At 44.4% G+C, this 19,419-nt stretch overlaps 2 protein-coding genes across 4 annotated transcripts in view; one reads left to right on the forward strand and one right to left on the reverse strand.

The window, feature by feature from the left end:
* CBL (Cbl proto-oncogene) overlaps positions 1 to 9,803 on the reverse strand; it is a 49,253-nt gene extending 39,450 nt beyond the window's left edge. Inside the window, exon 1 of the mRNA XM_083588445.1 lies at positions 9,425 to 9,803. Coding sequence (XP_083444571.1) covers positions 9,425 to 9,571 — 147 coding nt within the window. The 5' untranslated portion in view covers positions 9,572 to 9,803. The remainder of the gene's footprint in view (positions 1 to 9,424) is intronic.
* A 294-nt stretch (positions 9,804 to 10,097) lies between these two features.
* Positions 10,098 to 19,384, forward strand: DRC12 (dynein regulatory complex subunit 12 homolog). Of its 3 annotated transcripts, XM_083589101.1 has the most exons (8): positions 10,101 to 10,587; positions 12,715 to 12,991; positions 13,215 to 13,298; positions 13,666 to 13,722; positions 15,607 to 15,726; positions 17,752 to 17,844; positions 18,539 to 18,669; positions 19,130 to 19,384. In XM_083589101.1, exons 3-8 carry the CDS (start codon positions 13,235 to 13,237, stop codon positions 19,256 to 19,258), a joined length of 594 nt encoding a protein of 197 aa, XP_083445227.1. In that variant the 5' UTR covers positions 10,101 to 10,587; positions 12,715 to 12,991; positions 13,215 to 13,234; the 3' UTR covers positions 19,259 to 19,384. The 3 variants fall into 3 exon arrangements, with proteins under 3 accessions (XP_083445228.1, XP_083445227.1, XP_083445226.1); XM_083589102.1 differs by lacking the exon at positions 17,752 to 17,844 and having other exon boundaries at positions 10,098 to 10,587; XM_083589100.1 differs by lacking the exons at positions 10,101 to 10,587; positions 12,715 to 12,991 and having other exon boundaries at positions 13,043 to 13,298.
* Positions 19,385 to 19,419: the final 35 nt, after the last annotated feature.

Here is a 19,419-nt window from a genome sequence, read left to right on the forward strand (position 1 = left end):
ACTACATGATACTCCTGCTCACTGCAGACTTGCTCAATCTAGTGAGCATCCAAATCAATGTATGTTATTGTGCAAAAGGTTTGTGGCTGATATGGTACACACCCAAACTTTTATACTGATTGAGCATTTTAAAAGTTGAGATGATCAACCATAGAGTAGCCATCTATGTCAAATTCTGCAAGGTATGTGAGATTCGCCTATAAGCACTGATGGCACTTGGCACCCAAACTATCAGAAAGGAAATGGACCTGAATATATGATCAACTATTCATATTAAATGCAGCTCTAGAAGACTGACAAACACTATGCTGATCCACATCCCAAATGCAGTACTTTGTTGAGATACCGCAAATAGCTTTATAGTGGGTACAGTATTAAAATGAGCACCTTGCCCAGCTCCCCAAGTCTAAAGAATTTACTATATATTGGAACAACCAAACAGAAGACTTTATTTGGAAAATACTGGATCAGTAATCCAAGCAACCAACAGCAACAAATACCCCCAAAGAGTAAATCTTTTCCTATCTGCAGATTGTAGATGTTTTACAAGAACAGCAGTTACCATTTTGGACAAGAGTTTCACCTGTTACTATGGATGGGTCCTATCCAGGCTCTAACTATGGGCTTGGCCCAATGTTGGCACAGATCATCTTCTACCAGTTTGTTTCACAACCAGTGCATCATATCAACAACCATTCACCTTCATGAGATGTGTGTAATCCCTAGCAGTACTTTTTTCTCATTAACCATTACAACCAGGATTCAACAACTGCACAAATTCTGTGCATTCACTGGAACTCTGGACTTCTTGCACAGCATCCTGCCGCACGCTTTCGCAAAATGGCATTCAAAGAAGAACCAACTCAAGTATTTTATCAACTTGTGAGCAGAGAGCAGAGCCACACCAACTAGCTCCCCGCTTGATGTTGCACACTCCAAGTAGCTCCCTGACCAAGAATTTCTGTAAACAGCACAAATGCGTGCAAGGAGAGAACCTTTGAGTGTACAGCTGTGTACAAGTGATGTCCTTCATGGGGTTCATGGGATTGGCAAGCCCAAAAAATTAGGGCTTCCAGACTATGGGTAAGGCTCTACGTACACAGCTGCAGGTGTGAAAGCTCAACTCTGCAGATGTTTTCAATATGTGTATGAATGTCATGGCTACACAGTGTGCAATCCTGGGGTGAGGCTACTTAGCATGGCCCAACTCCCATGCTCCTATAATTCATGAGTTGTTCTTCTGAAGGAGCTTCTGAAATCGTGAGGAGTTTCAAACCAGTTTATGGTGCAGCATAGAAGTCTGTTATTTAAAGTGAGGAACCTTCCCCACATCCCCAAATGTTGAGTGTGGCAATACAATAACTTCATGTTGAATACCAACACCTTTTTTCTTTTTCTTTTTGCTTTAAAGCACTGCTAAAATGGAAGTGAAAACATCCAAACTGCTCCTCATCACCATGCTGGAAGAGATAGACAAAAGCAAAGGGGAGCCCAAAGTTCCCTGCAGCTTGTTCAATCAATCAATCAATCAATCCTAAACTAAGCCTCAGCATTATGTCTGAACCAGACCAGAATGTATGACTTGATCCTCCTTTGAACAAAACAAAACAAAAACCTGTCTTCAACTTAGCTCCCTTCGTGTGCCCTTGCAGAACACAACTACTGCCAGATGCAATGTTCACATCTCTGGGAAATCAGCAGCGTACCAGCAAATTAGCACACACTGCATTCATTCTCCCTCTTTGGCTCCTTAGCTGTCTTTTGAAGCCATTTGTTCCTTGGCCATAGTCTGCTAACTCTTCACATCAAGTGTGAACATATTTAAAAGAAGCAATTATGGTGTAGGCAAGTACTTTGTGACCATTTCAAGGGGTTTTCCCATGATTATTTGTGAGAATTTATCCTACCTTCCCCCAAATGTCCAAGGAAGGCTTTTAATTGTTCAGCAGGAAGGAAAAGTAACAAATATAGTGGGCTAGATTCCAGCTGAAAATAATAAGTTAAAAAAATTAGGCAATATCAGATTTTGAAAACCTTTCCTAGGCTGACAACATAGCTCTTTTTGTCTGATGAACAAAGATAGAGAGAAGGAGAGAGACAAATACCCACAAGTTCTTACTCAATGGTTTAAGGAAACCAAACAAAAAAGAGGAAACAGCGAAACTAATTTTATGCCTAGTGTGCAGAGCAAAAATAAATAAAACGGAAAGGCACTCTGGGTTCCCCACCTCACCCCAGTTTATTTTTACATGACTAAACAACCTCAAGTTGCTAATTTAATGTTTAATAAGGCACAACAAACAGATGAATTACAAGAACTTGTTTACAAACCATAATTTAAAGTTGGGGGTCTATTTTGAAAAGAATAAACCATTATATCTTATATCAGCAAATTGTAACAGAAATTTTACAGCTACTTTGTTTATCTGGAAGGAGCTTTCATAGGTTCATGCTATCAAATGCGCTGGTAGAGGGACCTTCTTGTTCCTCAGTTCACATACCTTTCTCACCTATGGCCTTCTTGGTCTAATTGTATGCATCTAATGCATCACATGCATCTAATGAATCAGCCTCTTTGCTATAAATAACCATGCCACATTGAACTACTTAGTGTCTAAGGGGCAATAAAATGGACCACTTTCCCCCAAACAAAATAAAAATATTCCTTCCAGTAGCACCTTAGAGACCAACTAAGTTGGTCATACCAATAACAAACTTAGTTGGTCTCTAAGGTGCTACTGGAAGGAATATTTTTATTTTGTTTCGACTACGGCAGACCAACATGGCTACCTACCTGTAACTAGAACACTTTCTCCCAGTTATTGGCTATTATTTTTTAAAAAACACTCTCCACAGAACCAAAAACAGGCAGTCTTGGAATGTTTCCTGTTCAGGAAAAAGGCACCCGCCATTAGGTTTTATCACAATAGGCACACCACTTTGCTGCTTCCCTGTTGGTAACTATTCTTCATTGAATTCTTAGCAAATAAACTACCTGATTATGCCCCCTTCAAGGTATTTAACATGCCAATGGAAATGCTTGCCGCACACCCACGTAAGTATTCATTGTCTAAGCTCAGATCATTCTTCTGCAACAGCTTATTATGTAGTCTTTCCTCCTTTCCAGTTCAAAACCTCCCAGACTTTCTACAGGTTTTCCCCCCAAATACCAACATGTGCTACACTTCTGCTTTATTCTTCTGTAATTTATGTTTCAACTCCTAATTATAAACAGCATCATTAAGTTAAAATATATCACCTGCAGCCAAAATATGGAACTATGTATTTCCTGTTCACATTTTATACTCTAAAAAATGTGCTTTAATCGCCACACATAATGCAGGCAAACTACAAGCATGATCAAGCCAAGGAAAACAGTTCCCCTGACATTATCTTAGGAAAATATATAGGATAGCTACAGGCAGAATAAAGATAATGACTTGCTTACTATTCAGGCAGGAAAAGTACAACAAAGCATTTAATCAAGAGGTTCAGAGTTATGACAGAATCTGCACCTCACATGGAGGCCTGACCCATGTCAGCATGACACACAGTGGAAACATCTAAAAAACCTTTCACCTCTTGTACTAGCCCCCAAACATAGTGAAAGCTCACCAATGTAGAAGTATGCAGGACAGATGTGCAATGCACTATAAGCACAGTGGCTGAAGTGAGGGATTAAGGAGCTTTCCCCATTAATACACATTAATATCAGTGTATCTCACACTTTACAGAGTTCTTAAGATAGAAAAACATCTCACTTTGCAGTCTAAAACATGTTATCGCCACCATGTGATGCACAAATACAGGTAAAAATTTTGTCTAATTCCACATGGATGTTCTAATATTTAAACTGACTACTGGCTGTAGCAAACAATTTTAGTTGATTGCCATCAGTAACTGCTAGACCACATTAAGGAATACCATGTAAAAATGACTAATACATAAAGAAGCAATGTAACTAAAGTGCACTATAAAGTATTGTCTCAATTATCAGCATAATTTGGTCAGATCTCTGATGTTATTTAAGGAATGGAACATGAATATGTTTTCATTCAAGAATGCAGAAATCCACTGGCCTAGCTGCATCTACATTTTCAGAAGGTAAAAAAACCTGAAGTACTAGAAAGAATATCACACAATATACAATGGTGTTAAAATACATGTACCTCATCTTAAACATATTTACAGTACTTGAAGTCCAATGGATACTTTGTCCCTAGCACATATGATTGACATTGTGGCCTTAGGATTTTTTTAAAAAGACAATTTAACAAGCTTGCCATTCCACTGAGCCTGTGAAATGGATTGTAAAATTAATTACAAAAGGGTTTGTATACGAATTACAGGCAAGAACCCACCCTCCACCAAATTAATCTCAAGCTTAACTAGGGCAAAACAGAGACTGAAAGCTCAGCTGTCACCAGCAACATCTACAGCAGGTTTGGAGGTAAGCAGATCAAAGTAAAGGACAGGAAGTAGGGCTGCAACATCCTTCGAGCTAAACTTCCAATGAAACCAATAGAGAAAAGAAAAAGAGTATAACATCAACAGTCCTCAGGACTCTAAACTCAAACAAATTGTAGGAAAGAGAAACACAAGCATACTGAAAATGACTTGAATGAGTGATGGGTTGGAAGACAAACCCACTGCTAGGAAATACAAGTAGGAAGCTCAAGCATTCTCCTAGCCTCTTGATGTTTAATATGTGGGCTGGTCAGAGCCCAGCACATGTCAGGACTTCTCATAAGGAATCTTCAGAACAGATGTTATGGGGAAACACTAGGAACTTCTAACAGAATTATCCTTTCTGCCTTCCAGAACTACATTTCCCAAGTTTCCATGAGGAAGCCACAACAGCTGAACTGGATCAAAATCAGATTACGGCTAATTTATGGCATAAACATAGCCTTCATCTCACTGTTCCCCCTTTTGAAGTTTTTTTCCTAGGGGAATCCTAGAGTCTGCAAGCTACATTTCTCCAACGCATGTGCTTATGAATAACATTCTGAAACATGTCAGCTCTGTGCCATACTTAGGGTTAACCAACAATATCTATTGGTCACCCCCAGCTTGATGGAAAAACTCAACTAGCAAAAAGGGAATTGTCAATCTGCCAGTCACACTTCCCATTTTTTATTAAGCAATGCAAAGCAGCTGTGGTGACTATCATTTGCACTGCTGAACAAATTCCTCTTCTTTAGTCTAGGTAAGCATTAAGATTTTCATCAGAAAACTGTATTTACTTATGCAGAAATGAAGATAGCATGTATCCCGATTACAGTGTTTGTTAGGAATTAATTTTAAGCATCTGTCACAAGGTGATCAGGATTCTCTATAAGCAGCTAGGTCATCATTTATTACTGTTTTGACAATCATATCAACCAAATAATAATAATAATAATAATAATAATAATAATAATATACACACTAACACAGTATTGAGGAACAATGTTGACCAAAATATGTATTTACATTAATATATACCAAAATACTCCTACTAATAATATGCAATATATAAATGGTTAGAAATGAATAAAACAATATACTGTATATATATAAAAATACAACTGGTTCAAAGTACTGGTACATTTAGGTAGTCAGTTTACATTCACCAAAAGGCATCATTTGAAGTTTTCATCAATATGTTACTGGCCCAGTTCATTTCACCTTTACCTTCATTAGAAGGCAGAATTCCTGCATCAGAGATTCATTGCTCAAAATCTGTTACCAGTGCAGGTCAGTTACCGGTAACTCCCAGATTTCAACACTTAGGCAAATCATAAGCAGCTGATAGTGTCACACATTCTGTAAAGGAAGAAATTTCCTTAAAACTCAATTGTAGACTTTGCAAATCAGTTTTGCCTCTCTGCATTGGGTGCCAAGATCTTGGGCAGGGGGACGGGGACAGGAACTGGGGTGTGCAACTCTTCTTTTCCCATAAGCCGCTGAAATAAATCAAGACAGCAGTTCTAGGCATACTGAGCGCAGTAGGACTGCTACTGGTACAGCAGGAATAGATTGCATCTTGAGATACATCCTATATAACACCATAAAAATGCTTGAGTGGTTGTATTCAGATAGCTTCTGACACATGCCCATTCCTGTTTGAGAATTTTCTAGTTGTCCTCCTGAGCTCCTGCACCTCTAGAATTCTATGCACTGCCCACTTCCTTTTCTAGACCCAAAGAAAGCCATTAACAAGGCTACATATAACTGTTGTGTGGAAAAGAAGAGGTGGTACCTATATGCTTCAAAAGCAGTTGTGATGGGATCTACACAGCAATGAATATCATTTTCCTGGAGGAAAGAGTAAACGACAACATATTCTGAAGTAATTTAAAACAGGCTTCCAAATATATTTATTCTTAGCTCACCAATACAATGTATTGAAAAGTATCTAGTTTTCAATTCATTTATAGCTCAAATTTATATAAACTTAACATTTCCACTCTGGCAGCAAAATAAGCCTTATTTTGCTCAGGCATATCTGTGAGACAGTACCATATTGCAAGAACATAAGAAGAGCCCTTCTAGATCAGACTAATCAAGTCTAGCATCCTATTTCCTAAAGTGGCCAACCAGATGTCTTTATGATAATCAAAAGCAGGTCAAAAGCCCTCTCCTGCTGGTGTTCAACAGCCTCTGATTCTGTTGATGGCATAAAGCCACCATGACCAGCAGCCATTGACAGTCATATCCTCCAGGAATTTGTCTATGAAAAAATACTTGCATTTGTACTTGGACCTCCCGCCATTCATCTTCACTGGATAACCCCAGGTTCTAATATTAAGAAAGAGGGAGCAAACATCACTTTCTCCATGCCAGGCATAATTTTATAAATTTACATCCTCCCCAAAAGACACTAGTGGTTTCATAAAACTTGACTATTTGAGTACTCAGGACCATGCAATATGCTAACTTGTGAGCATGTCCTTTGTGTTAAAACTAATGCAACCTATTAATGCAACTTCCGTTTTATCAGCCATCTTGATCGCACGAGCTGGAATACCACATCCACTTGATAAAAAGATTATTAAATATTTAACGTTATTTTTATCTGTATTTTCCATCTACCACAACTTAATGGCACACTTGTCAAACTACACCAGAATCCAGAGTCCAGCAGTAATGACTACCTGACAAATCAATAGAACACAGTCAAATGAATTGATGTATTATACTGGAAAGATCAAGAACACAGAGACTGGTCTAAATCCTACAAAAACTGGAGCATCTCTTAAAGCTCCAGTTTCCCATAGTTTAGCACAAGTGCATGCTTCCAAAGTAGGATTATGAAGGCTTTCAAGACTGCAAAGCTTTCATTTGTGCTACTCTACTGCTCTGAGCCATGATATCACAATAAACAACTTCCTGTCTAGCAAACGGTTTGAGCTTTGTAGCACTCTAAACATGCCTTCATAGCTGGCCTAGAAGCAAATGGGCAAGTCTACCCTTTCACAGCACATTGCCCAAGAACTACGCAGGAAGGTCCTGTTCCTCTACTGCTCCCGTCCTTCACCCTTTAGGCACATTTCTCCTAAAAAAGGACACTAAGGTCAGCAAACATAGTTGCTATCCTGTGAATGTGAACTGTTATTTTGAAACCTTTAATCAGGAAGTCTGAGCAAACTTCTGTGATGGTTTCATTAAAATAGGGGAAATAACATGGAAAAAAGCTATAGAGAGCTAGAACTTGAGCTGCTTTAACGGAGCCAATCATTTTATGCTCCTAAATGATCCATCCTACCTATTCCCCATGGTCCTTCAGTCTTCCAAATCCATTTCCCAGCTCAAGCTCAGCCACTTCCTATTCCATCAATCCTTTGCCTTGAGCATCAATCTAAGCCCTCTACAGCAGGCCCTTCTTCAACTTCTTCCTCCAACTCAGCATGCAATCTCAAAACTACCCTCCAACTCCCTGTCACTCAATTCAACCACTGGGGCCCTTACAACCCCTTCCACATCACATCTCCCTCTCCACCGGTCAAGCCATGCACTACCTTAGTCTACCCAGCTCCAGTCCTTTTCATCAGCTAGCAGAAAACGCCTGCTCCAACTGGATTTGCCCACTTGCTTGCATTCATTCCATGTTACTTTTGCCTCTCCCTCACCCCTCTCCAATTTCTCCCCCTGCTTTACACTAAATAAAGACTCAACTCCTCAAGGACCACGGCTTGCATCACTTTGTAATGAGCTGAAGTATGCTGATAGCAATACGGTGGTACCTCAGGTTACAGACACTTCAGGTACAGACTCCGCTAACCCAGAAATAGTACCTCGGGTTAAGAACTTAGCTTCAGGATGAGAACAGAAATTGCACGGCGGCAGCACAGCGGCGGCAGCGGGAGGCCCCATTAGCCAAAGTGGTACCTCAGGTTAAGAACAGTTTCAGGTTAAGAATGAACCTTCAGAATGAATTAAGTTCTTAACCCGAGGTACCACTGTACATATGCAATAAGTATGCTGTATGTCACCTCAAACATTTTATCAAATGGCAGCTGCTAATTTTACTTCTGATGCCAACACTAAGCCAACACTAAGCACCTCTCTCCAGCCCTACCTGCCTCACTGCTCTCATTCTGGCTCATCACTTCCACTTCTGCCCCTCAGCTCCTAATTTTCCCAGGTCAGCCAGCCTGGATCTATCCAGCCTCACCCTTCTTCTCCAATGGACAGCTGCAAAATAGACTATAAAATCTCTTTGCTCTGGAGTGATTTACAATTATTGTCCCATCTCATCTATTACTTATAAAAAGCCTAATATGACTAAGTGCTGTTAAAAATTTTTTTAACAAGACAATAACCCACACCGGAAAGCAGTCCCACATTACAAATGGCCAATGAACCTCCCACAAGGCCTTGATGAGGTGAAATGGAGAGATTGAGCCTACAGGAAGGGACGTGCACTTTATTATTTTTGTATAGGGATCAGCACATATTAGGCCCTTCATAAATGACGCTGACAGTGACGCTAACCCTTTAACTGTTCCTGAACTTTGACTGAGCCATCCCAGTTTTTGCAGCTGAACTCGAATTTATTTAATATTATTATTATTATTATTATTATTATTATTATTATTATTATTATTATGATGATGATGATGATGCTAATAAAGCGGCTTCCCCCCCACCCCAGACCGAGCTGTTAGCAATCGATTGACTGCCCTCGCAATTCCTCGGGACAGAGTGAAGAAACACACCTACTCTTGCGTAGCACAGGATCGCGTCGCAAGAAAACCTGGAATCCAACGGTACATGGAGAGGAGGAGGAGGAGGATGGCAATGCTACCGTCGTCAGCGGCAACGACCCCTCCCCATGTCCCCGCCCTACCCCCACGACCCCTCTCTGCGCACCCCCTTCCAGCCTCGCCCCACTTTCTGCCCCCTCCGCGGCCACGCCCCAGCCCCCCCGACCTCGCACCTTGTCCATGAGCTTCCAGCACTTCTCGACCATCTTCTTGTCCACGGTGCCGGGCTGGTGGGGGCCGAGGTGGTGGTGGTGCGGCTGGAAGGCGTCCTTCATGAGCCCGATCAGCCCGCCGGGGCCCTTCTTCAGCGGGGCCGACATGGGGGCGGCGGCGGCGGCGAAGAGGGGCAACGGCGGCGGCGGAGGCTCCGGCTGAGGGAGGGACGGAGGGCGGCTAAGGCGTGTCCCTTCCGCCAGGCCGCTCCTTCCCCGGCTTGGCCACCGACTGTCGAGGCGGCGGAGGAGAAGGGGAGGCGGCTCCAGGAGCGCCGGGGACGCGCCCGACTGACGAAGAAAAAGGGAAGCGGGCGGGCAGGAAGGCAGGAGGAGGTTGCGCGCGACGGAGGGGGAGGCGCGCGCGTTAAACCCCCGCCCCCCCGTGACAGGATCGCGAGCCTCCCCCGGCGGGGCGCTCTGATTCGCTGTGGCAGTGGAGAGGGTGGGAGGAAAGCCGAGAGTGTGTGTGTGGAGGAGGGAGAAACGCTCCCTGAGGGGAGGCGCGTTCTGATTGGGCCGCTTGTTTTCAACAGCCCGCCCCTAGGGTTGAGTCGCGTTTTCGATTGGCCAGAGTGCCCTCTCACAAACAGCGAAGGGGGATGGGCGAGGGGCGGGGCGGCGGAGGTCTCAGTATGTTTCGTGAGCGCGCGGTGAGTTAGGCGCGCGACCGAGCGGGCGCCTTTAAAAGTGGTTGGCTCATTCTTAGTGAGTTCTCTTCTTCTTCTTTAGTGCCGTGAGCGCGCACGCTGAGTGAGACGCGCTCCCGCGCTCCCGACTGTCAACGCCGAAGGGAAGAGGAAAACCGGCCCACTTAGGAAAAAGAGGCCCCGCCCAACTAGCGCCTTATTAGCATAGTCACGCCTTGATTGGCTTTGCTCTCACTAAGGCGTTTAGTTCAGTGTGCCGGCTGCTGCGCATGGTCAAAGATGGAGCGGGGCCGAGCATGCGCAATAGTGCGAAAAGCCAACAGGGTGGCCATGATGGATTTGGGCAACGTTGGCTGGAATACTGCAGCAGGCTCCTGGGAACGCGGCGAGCACCATAAAAAAGTTCCGAGACTCGGGAGAAGCACTTCATGGATGCTATACAGGCATATGCAAAGTTATGCAAATTTCATAAAAGTAAGGATTGATGCCTGGGTTCTTGAAGGAAGCCTAGCTGGCGAACCTGAGCCAGCTGGCAGACTACCTCATGAGGCAGTGAATGCCCAGCATTGGGAGAGATTTGGACAGGCATGCAAATAAAAGATGCAATGGGTGGTTTGCTGGGACCCCTTTGTTTTTAACTCCTTAAGGATGAATGCAGTTACAACACCATGCATGTGAAATCGATTTCTTTGCAAAGTTGTGAAAACCTAACTAAAGAGTATTTGTACCAAGGAAAGGGAGGGACTTGGGAGTAGTAAAGGGCTCTGTTCCACAGCAGATAAGGGAAGTAACTACACTCCTTTAAATAGGAAAGCAGAAATGGAGAGAAGCCTTTTTCTTTTGAAATAAGTGAGTCATTAACGTTACCAACAACTAAGAGGAATCAATCCAACAGAAGATCCTGTTTAGAGACTACCCCACAGGAAGAGGGTGAGGAAGAAGGCTGTTCTGTGGCAAAGGGGGGAAACTCCCACAACCCGTAGACTTAAATTGCAGAACCCCAGCATAATCTCAGGGGTCAGAGGTCAGCTCTAAAATGCAGCACCCAGCTGTTGAAACATCACAAACTCTGGAATCGTCTCATGAATTGGAGCTGTAGCACCAAGTGGAGCAGCCTTGCTGGTGCTGCATCGCTCCAGTTTGGATCTTGCAGCTTTGGCAGGGATCATGCCCTTTCTCACTGAGCCTTTGTGGTCCTCACCCCACATCTGAACTTGAGATGTGGAAGCAAACAACAACAACAAAACAAATCCCATGTAGCAAGTTCAAAAGGAAGCAGACAAGCACTTCCCTTTTCTCCTGTAGCCACATGATGTGCTGTTTTCGCATAACCATCAGTCCACATTAGTTATGTCATGTTTTCTAGCTGTGATCTCAGCTGCTACGTGTGTGGACCTAGCCTGGTCTGATCTTCAGGAATTTTGGGGAGTAGAAGATAGCTGCAGAGTGCTGAGTCCTTCCTGAGCCAAACTAGTGGTTCATCTAACCCAGTATTGTCTGCTCTGACTGGCAGCTGCTCTCAAGCATCACAGGATGGATACAGTCATGACATTGGCAACTGTGTGCAGTGTGGGAATTGCCTGCAAACCCTACTTGAGCCTCCCTGAACTTTCTAAAGCAGAGATAGGCAATGCAGAGCTCTCCTCATGTACCAGACTGTTAGCCATGAGGGCTGCTGCTAGTGTGAATTGTAGTCCAATATCCAGAGGGCACCATGTTGGCTATTCTGAAAGCAGATAGCAGAGATACTAATAGCATCATAGATACTAATAGCAAATTCATTTGCTGAGTGGTAAGCTTTGTACATGCATTTATTCATTATATTTATGTAGCCAAATCCACAACAACCACGCACAAAAGGAAGAAATCGGCAGTCTCGGAGGAACCTGCAGGTTTGCAGAAAAAATGGGGCAAGTAAAAGGGGAAAGATCCTCCCCCCTCAAAAAAAACCTGTCCAATGAAGACTGAATATGATCAGTGGGCATGGGGTGCTGGCTGTTAGAGTGGGGAACTGGGAACAGAATAGAGGACCATAGAAGAAGATGTGGCTGGCTGCATCTGCTTGAACAGGAGCAAACTACATTGCAACATTAATTGTACTGTTTTATTACGGATGTGTTTGCTTCCATGGGCTCCTTTGGGAGGAAGGGGAGGCTATTAAATATAATAAATAATAATAACATTTAGTTGTAGGGGCCACTTGAGTGACATATAATAATAAAATGTAGAATTGCAACATGAAGGGATACAACATTTCTCAAAGTAACATAAAAGGCAAAATCATAAGAAACCCTCAACCCTCCCCAAATGATCCCTGCCCCAAAGATCTTCCAATTTAAACTTCAGCAGTGGAAGAGGGGAAGTCAGCAATGCACATGTGGAAATCTTGTTCTATGTACTCAGCCTTCAGTTGTAGATGAGGTTCTGGGTGTCAAAGCTGAGCCAAATGTTTTATGGCGGAAAATGGGTTTCCTCTAAGAAGCTCTGTGAATAAGAGAATTTGGGGCCTATTTGATTCTTACCCCCTTCCCACCCCTTTCTGTTTCTGCAAAAGAAGTTTTGAACATGGGCCTGAAAATCCTCCAACCTCTCTTCTTTCAGGCCAATTGGATGCAATTTTGCAGACCTCCTTTGCTGGAGCACCGGTGTGTCTGCCAAGCTTCCTTTGGTCACCATGGCAGCGAAGGACGGTTGCCTAGCGACACAAGGAGCCCCAACCTGTGCCAGCTGGGATAGGCTTGCTGAAAAGCCAGCGCCTCTTCCCCCTCCTTGTGCATTGGCTGCTTGGAATGGCACTCTTGCAGAGTGTTTAGTTAACTGCCCACAGATTAACTTGTGAGAACCTGGGAGAAAGGCAGAAGAAACATTTCGCTCCCAGGTATGTTTGCCTCCACCTTTCTCTTCACCATACAAACAGTTCTTCACTTGCCCACCCAAACAGCAGAGACCACCCTCACTCTGCTGCCAAGCAATGTATGCCTCGTGTATAAGGATGGCCCTCCGGAATCTCCCCATCAGTACCAGTTTTAAGATCTTTTTTGAACGTCAGGAGTTGGAATGCACCAAAAATATAATGTTTGTTCACCTTCTCCCTTTTGCAGGCTGTGGAGAACGCTCAAGGATGGCCCCCACCAAAAAAGGGAAGGGGAAAAAATCAGCAAAGCAGAAGAAAAACACTGGGCCAGGTAAGGCTTTGTGCAGCGTGCAGGAGATTCCAGCAGCCCCACACCTTGCAAATTCCCGTTTCCATGTGCCTTACATCTCTTGGGATTTGAAACTGCTTTTACACACGCCATTGTTTCAACTGCTTTTGTACCTATGCCACTGCTTTTTGTGTTTACCTGCGCAATTGTTTGACGTTTTATATATGCAATACTTTTATCTGACATCGTCTTGTGAAAGTGCTTCAGGTTGCTTCATAGGAAACAATTCATAAATTAAATAAATAATAACAATGGCGCATCGGTCAGGAGGTCTCGGTATCAGTGGCGATTAGTACCCAGCCAAAGTCTTTCAATTTCTCTTTCTCTCTCTCTTTCCTTCTCTCCGCAGATGAGGAAAAGTACAGAAAAGCAGTGCTGGAGGTTGATACCTTAAAGCAGCACCTTGGTGAGGAGATTTTGTTGATATTGCACAAGGGCCTTAAGAGGTTGCAGTAGAGGCGGCATTTTTGGAAGGGTCAGGTAGAAGGACTGCCAAGCTTTCTATGCTAATCTTATAGGAAGCTGCCTTATACCACTTCAGAAGGTTGATCCATCTTACTGTCTACATGCTAGGACTTGGAGACCAGGGTTCAAACTCTCACTCAACCTTGAAGCTCACCTTGGGAGCCAGTCACTGCCTCTCAGCCTAGCCTACCTCAAAGGGTTGCTGTGAGGATAAAACAGGGATGGGGAGAACCCTGTACACCACCTCAAGTTCTGTGGAGAAAAATGGTGGGATACAAATACAATACAATACAATACAGTGGTACCTCGGGTTACATATGTTTCAGGTTACATACGCTTCAGGTTACAGACTCCGCTAACCCAGAAATAGTACCTCGGGTTAAGAACTTTGCTTCAGGATGAGAACAGAAATCGTGCGCTCCGGCAGCAGCAGGAGTGGTGCTTCAGGTTAAGAACAGTTTCAGGTTAAGAACAAATTAAGTACTTAACCCGAGGTACCACTGTATACTGGCTGGCAGTAGCTCTCCAGGGTTTCAGGCAAGGAGTCTCTCCAAGCCCTAACTGGAAATTCCAGGGATTGAACCCGGGACCTTCCACATGCCAAGCAGGTGCTCTTCCACTGAGCTATGACCCTTCCGTGAACAAAGGCACAAAGGGTTTGCCAGCACGGCTGTCTGGACCAGACTAGTAGCAGGACTGCTGTCCCTTTCTGATCCCCCCCCCCCTTCTCAGTTGACCAATCCAAGCATTTTCATGGAGAAGTGAAAATGGGAAATAGTTTCCGAGTGCATTGCGAAGCAAAGTGATTGCCACGCAGTCCTTTTAATAAAGGACTCCAAAATGAGTACTCTGCTGGGAGTAATTTTTAAATACTTTGCATTATAATTGCGGCAGACGCAGCTAAGTAGAGCACATGCAAAACATGGGCAAGCCCCCAAGTTCAATCCTAACAGTGCTTTTCTTTGGGGGGGGAATGCATACCCCTAAACATTTTGTGAATCTAAGTTTGGCCTTATTGAGGGGCAGTATTTCAATATAAATAGGAAAATGAGAGTACCCCTTCTATCGTATGAAGAGCTCTGTGTAACGCAAAAGCTTGCATGCTCAAACACTGAGATCATTAGCAGCCCAAGAGGCTCACTTGTCCACAAGAGGAAATGGAGCCTTTAGTGTCACCAGCCAAGTATTTTGGAATAATCAGCCAACAGGTACTTTCAACAGGCACCCTCCTTTTAAAAACCTTTCTATCGTGCCATGCCTATGTAGGCAACTAAGGATGCATCTTTCCACAATAGTTAATTGAGGTGTGATTTTCATTCTGATTTTTTTATTTTTCAAAAAATGGTTTTTATTGCTTAGTTTTATGTACTATTGTAAACCGCTCTATAGTTACTATGAAATAGCAGTATATAAATATTCATACAGACAAATACAGTGGTACCTCTGGTTACGTACTTAATTTGTCCATTCTTAATCTGAAACTGTTCTCAACCTGAAGCACCACTTTAGCTAATGGGGCCTCCCGCTGCGCCGCCGCCGCACGATTTCTGTTCTCATCCTGAAGCAAAGTTCTTAACCCGAGGTACTTTTTCTGGGTTAGCGGAGTCTGTAACCTGAAGCGTATGTAACCTGAAGTGCGTGTAACCCAAGGTACCACTCTAAAGCAAGCCAGTCCAGGAAAGGTACCCCTTTTAGCTGTTTTGCCCTCTCCGATAAGGAGATGATTATTTGTACAAAGGATCTGGGGAGCCAAATGAGAAAATAGGCATTGAGCCTCGATTGGATACATTTGCATGTCTGCTGTGTTTATCCTTCTGACCTGCAGTTCTCCGGAGGGATATGGCCAGGCAGGCGATGGCTGACAGTGAAGGACTCAAGCAGAGGCTGCTAGATCTGGAGAAAGAACTGGAGAAGGCTCGAGGGGACAAAAAAGATATTTATGAAGGTGGGGGGCTCTTCCAGATGACCTCTTCATTGAGCATTGCTGTACATGCCCCAATCTCTGAGCAACAAGACACTCCAGGGATGCTTTCACCTTTCCAGAGTTTGGCTGCCTTGGAATGAAGGCCAATGGAAACATTGGTATCTTTAGGACTTATTGTTTTATTTATACATATGTGCAACTTGATCTTTCCTCCCCTTCAGGTTCTCTGGGAGATTCTCCAAGCCGTAACTTTGGGTCTGGCACACAGCAAGACCAGTCTCTTATGTCTCTAGCTTCCAGCATCAGCCAAAATATATGCATGCACAGCACCCCTTGGGCTCTTGTTCTCCCTCCTAGGATGATGTGGCATCCAGCCAGGTGAGGTGGGAAAAGGTCCACCCACTCGTCACTATGGCAGCAGGCAACCTCTTTGGACATGTAAATGGCAGTACTTAACTGGCCAGCCAAGGCCATTACCTTAACAAAGGAACCAGCTGGTTCCTTTGTATTCTCTGTATCCTTTGTATCCTCTGTATTCTCACAGATACAGGGTCACAGGTCTGGAAGGGACCCACAGGCACCATCTAGACTGAGCTCCTAAACCTATAACAGTACTCACCCTGATTTATTTGCAGGGAGATTAGGTGACGTTGTGTCAAAACAAACATTACCCCACACTACCCAGTGCATCTTCCTATCACTTTCCTTATCACAAAACTCTGGTCTTCGGGGGGAAGTGGGTTTCTTGTGCAAGACTTTCCAATCAACCTGAATTGTGCAACTTGCAATATGCTGCTATGTGACTGAATTCCACCCCCAAATAGTAACTTTCTGAAAGTGCAATGTGTCTGTAGTTGAGTGCCGTGCCAAGACCCTGCAATGAAGAGAAGAGCTTCAACAGAAGATTTGAAGCAGCATTCAAGGGTCAATTTTGGGGCTCAGTAGTTTTGCCTTATTTTGATTTTCCTCTTTGGGCATCAAACCCTTTACTCAGCGGTTCCTTTTCCACTTGATTGGTGCAGTTTTGAGATTTTCTGCAAATCGGCAGTATTGCCTTTCCAAGGGGGTCTCTGGCATCTACCTGCCACTTTACTCAGTCTCTAAATGCTACATTCACATGGCCTTGGGGTGTGAGGGATGCTTCCTATTAGTAGGGAGAGGATTGTTCATTTTTCGTACCCCAATTATCAGCACATATTCCTGCCCCGCTTAACTCCTTGCTCCACGACTCATTTTGTTCTCTGTTGCACCTTCACGATGTACAGTGGTACCTTGGTACTCAAACAGCTTGGCTTCTGAACAAATCGGCTCCTGAACGCCGCAAACGCAGAACTGAGCGTTCCAGTTTGCGAACGTTTTTTGGAAGCCAAACATCCAACATGGCTTCTGCGGCATCCGCTGGAGTGCAGGAAGCTCCTGCAGCCAATTGGAAGCCACACCTTGGTTTTCAAACGGTTTCGGAAGTCGAACGGACTCCCGGAACAGATTAAGTTCGAGAACCAAGGTAGTACATGCCTGTATACATCACTTTCTCTGTCCACTTCATTAATCGGATGTGGGCAGAAGTTCATGACGCAGTAAGCCAGTTGGTCTTTGCAAGACACTTCCTCAGGAAAATGCAATCACAGGATGTTGGCTTTGAAAAGTTCAGATGAAGGTAGCGTTTCCCTCCGCAGCTAACACTGTGGTATATAATTCTGCACACAGACCCTTTGCGACTCTTATCTGCTCCCCCCCCCTCCCTGCCCGGCAAAACTTCTCTTGTAAGCACATAGAGGCAAGATATTTTTTTTCCTGTTTACCTTCTGTTACACCAGATAGACTTGATGCTACAAATCAGGGGTGGAGAACCTGCCTCCCCCCCAAGAGGTTTTTCATCATCGCCCATCATCCTTAGCCATTAGCCATATTGACTGGGGCTGATGCAAGTGGGAATCCAACAATGTCTGGAGGTTCCTCCATCCTGGCTGTAAATATTAGGCCTGTTAATGAAGGGCAAGGGTGTTGGGTGGAGCGATCATTTCCTTCTCCCATCTTGCGTTCCAGAGATGATCCGCAAGTACCAGCAGCTTCAGCACCAGACTGATACCCGGATCCATCGCTTAGAAGCAGAGAGGCAGAACTTGCAAGCACAACTTGGTATTTCGCGCACGCGCACACCCACACACCCACCCCCTTGGTCTTGGAGATGATCACACATGGTATGGTTGTAGCAACTGTTCTTTGCCCATGTTCATCTTTCAGTTAAGGACTTTGAGGGGAAACAAGTTAAAAAGTGATACTCTTCTTTTGCAAACACACACACTCTCTTTTTGCACCTGGAACCTGGGGTAGGGGGGTGGAGGGAGGATGAATCTTAACCCTCCAAACCTTGAGATGGAAATCAGTTTGCCTAATTCCGTTATAAGCCCTTCTAAGCTTGCGTTAAGGGAATACATTCTGGCACATTTTGCTACAGGTGAAGATGGAGTATAAGGCCACTTAAAAGCAGTAGAAAATAGATGTTCTCAAGCCCCATCACATGCCATCCCCCAAACTTCTGTTCTGAGATATTTGTCGCCTTCTACCTTAGGAACGTAAGGAACGGCCTTATAACAAGTCAGACCACTGATCCATCGAGCTCAGCATTGCTACACTTACTGGCAGCAGCTCTCCAGAGCTTCAGGCAGGGCTCTCTCCTAGCAAAACCTGGAGATGCCGGGGATTGACTATGGGGCTTTTGTGTGCGAAGTCGGAGCTCCACCACTTAGCCTTGGAAGGTTCTCTCTGTGCTTTTCATTCCCATACATATTTGTCTCCTCTTTCTCCTTGCCCAACACTTTCTGCCCTGCAGCTGCCTGCCAAGGTGATCTGCTACAAAGCCAGCTGGACCAGGCAAGGATGCTGGAAGAGAAGGACAAGGCCGTGGCCGAGATGCAGCGCAAGGTTGACGAGATGGAGACAGAATATGAAAAAATCCTGCATGTGAGTTTGGGTGGGTGGCGGGTCACAGGTTGCAAAGAAGAGATAATGGGTTCAGCATGTGGGCCATTATCTAAAGCTCAGGGAGAGAGAGGGAGTGTCTTATTCCCACAGGTGTGAGTCTCTAGGTGCCATGCATCCCTTCTGTGGCTCATGGCCTGCTTTCAAACACAGAGACTGTAGGGTAGTGCCTCTTTGATCTGTTACCACCTATTGAAATAGAGCCACCTTTTAGAAATAAAATGGTAAAAAATAATAATGGTTTGCTCTGAAACATGCCCGATGAAGTGTTCTGTGCAACTCAGAAGCCTGCTTCCAGCATTCGGAGTGTTGTTGTGTCCAAACATGAAATTCTTGGGTACATATTCTCACTGTTCCGCAGCAGCAGATGCCACACTTTGGGTCGCCATCCCTTGGTGCCACACACACCCCTCACCCTGCCTCTGACTTCCCCTTTCCGCAGGGTAGCCTGGACTGCGTCCTCTCCAAACTGCAAAGTGCCAAGCTCACCTGGGAGAAGGAGGCTACTGTCATCCACATGGACTATAAGCACCAGCTGAAGGACTTTGGTCTTAATCCATTGTACATCTGAAGGGAGGGGTCATCAGAGCATGGGCCACCCACCTCCTACCTAATCCTCAACTCGGTTTGATATTGTGACTTAAGCTGCTATCAGCCCCCAAATGTGGAGGAATAATAAAGAGTGTGTCTGAGCGCATGCAGAGTGCCTTTCTGTGACTAACCTTTTCTGAT

This window comes from Podarcis filfolensis, assembly GCF_964270895.1.
Source record: "Podarcis filfolensis genome assembly, chromosome: 15".
Lineage (NCBI taxonomy): Eukaryota > Metazoa > Chordata > Lepidosauria > Squamata > Lacertidae > Podarcis > Podarcis filfolensis.

Coding starts and splice junctions, on each gene's coding strand:
- DRC12 (XM_083589100.1), top strand. CDS start 13,085: ATGTATGCCTCGTGTATAAGGATGGCCCTCCGGAATCTCCCCATCAGT. Junction 13,723..15,606: donor TACCTTAAAGCAGCACCTTG/GTGAGGAGATTT, acceptor TCTGACCTGCAG/TTCTCCGGAGGGATATGGCC. Junction 15,727..17,751: donor CAAAAAAGATATTTATGAAG/GTGGGGGGCTCT, acceptor CTTGCGTTCCAG/AGATGATCCGCAAGTACCAG.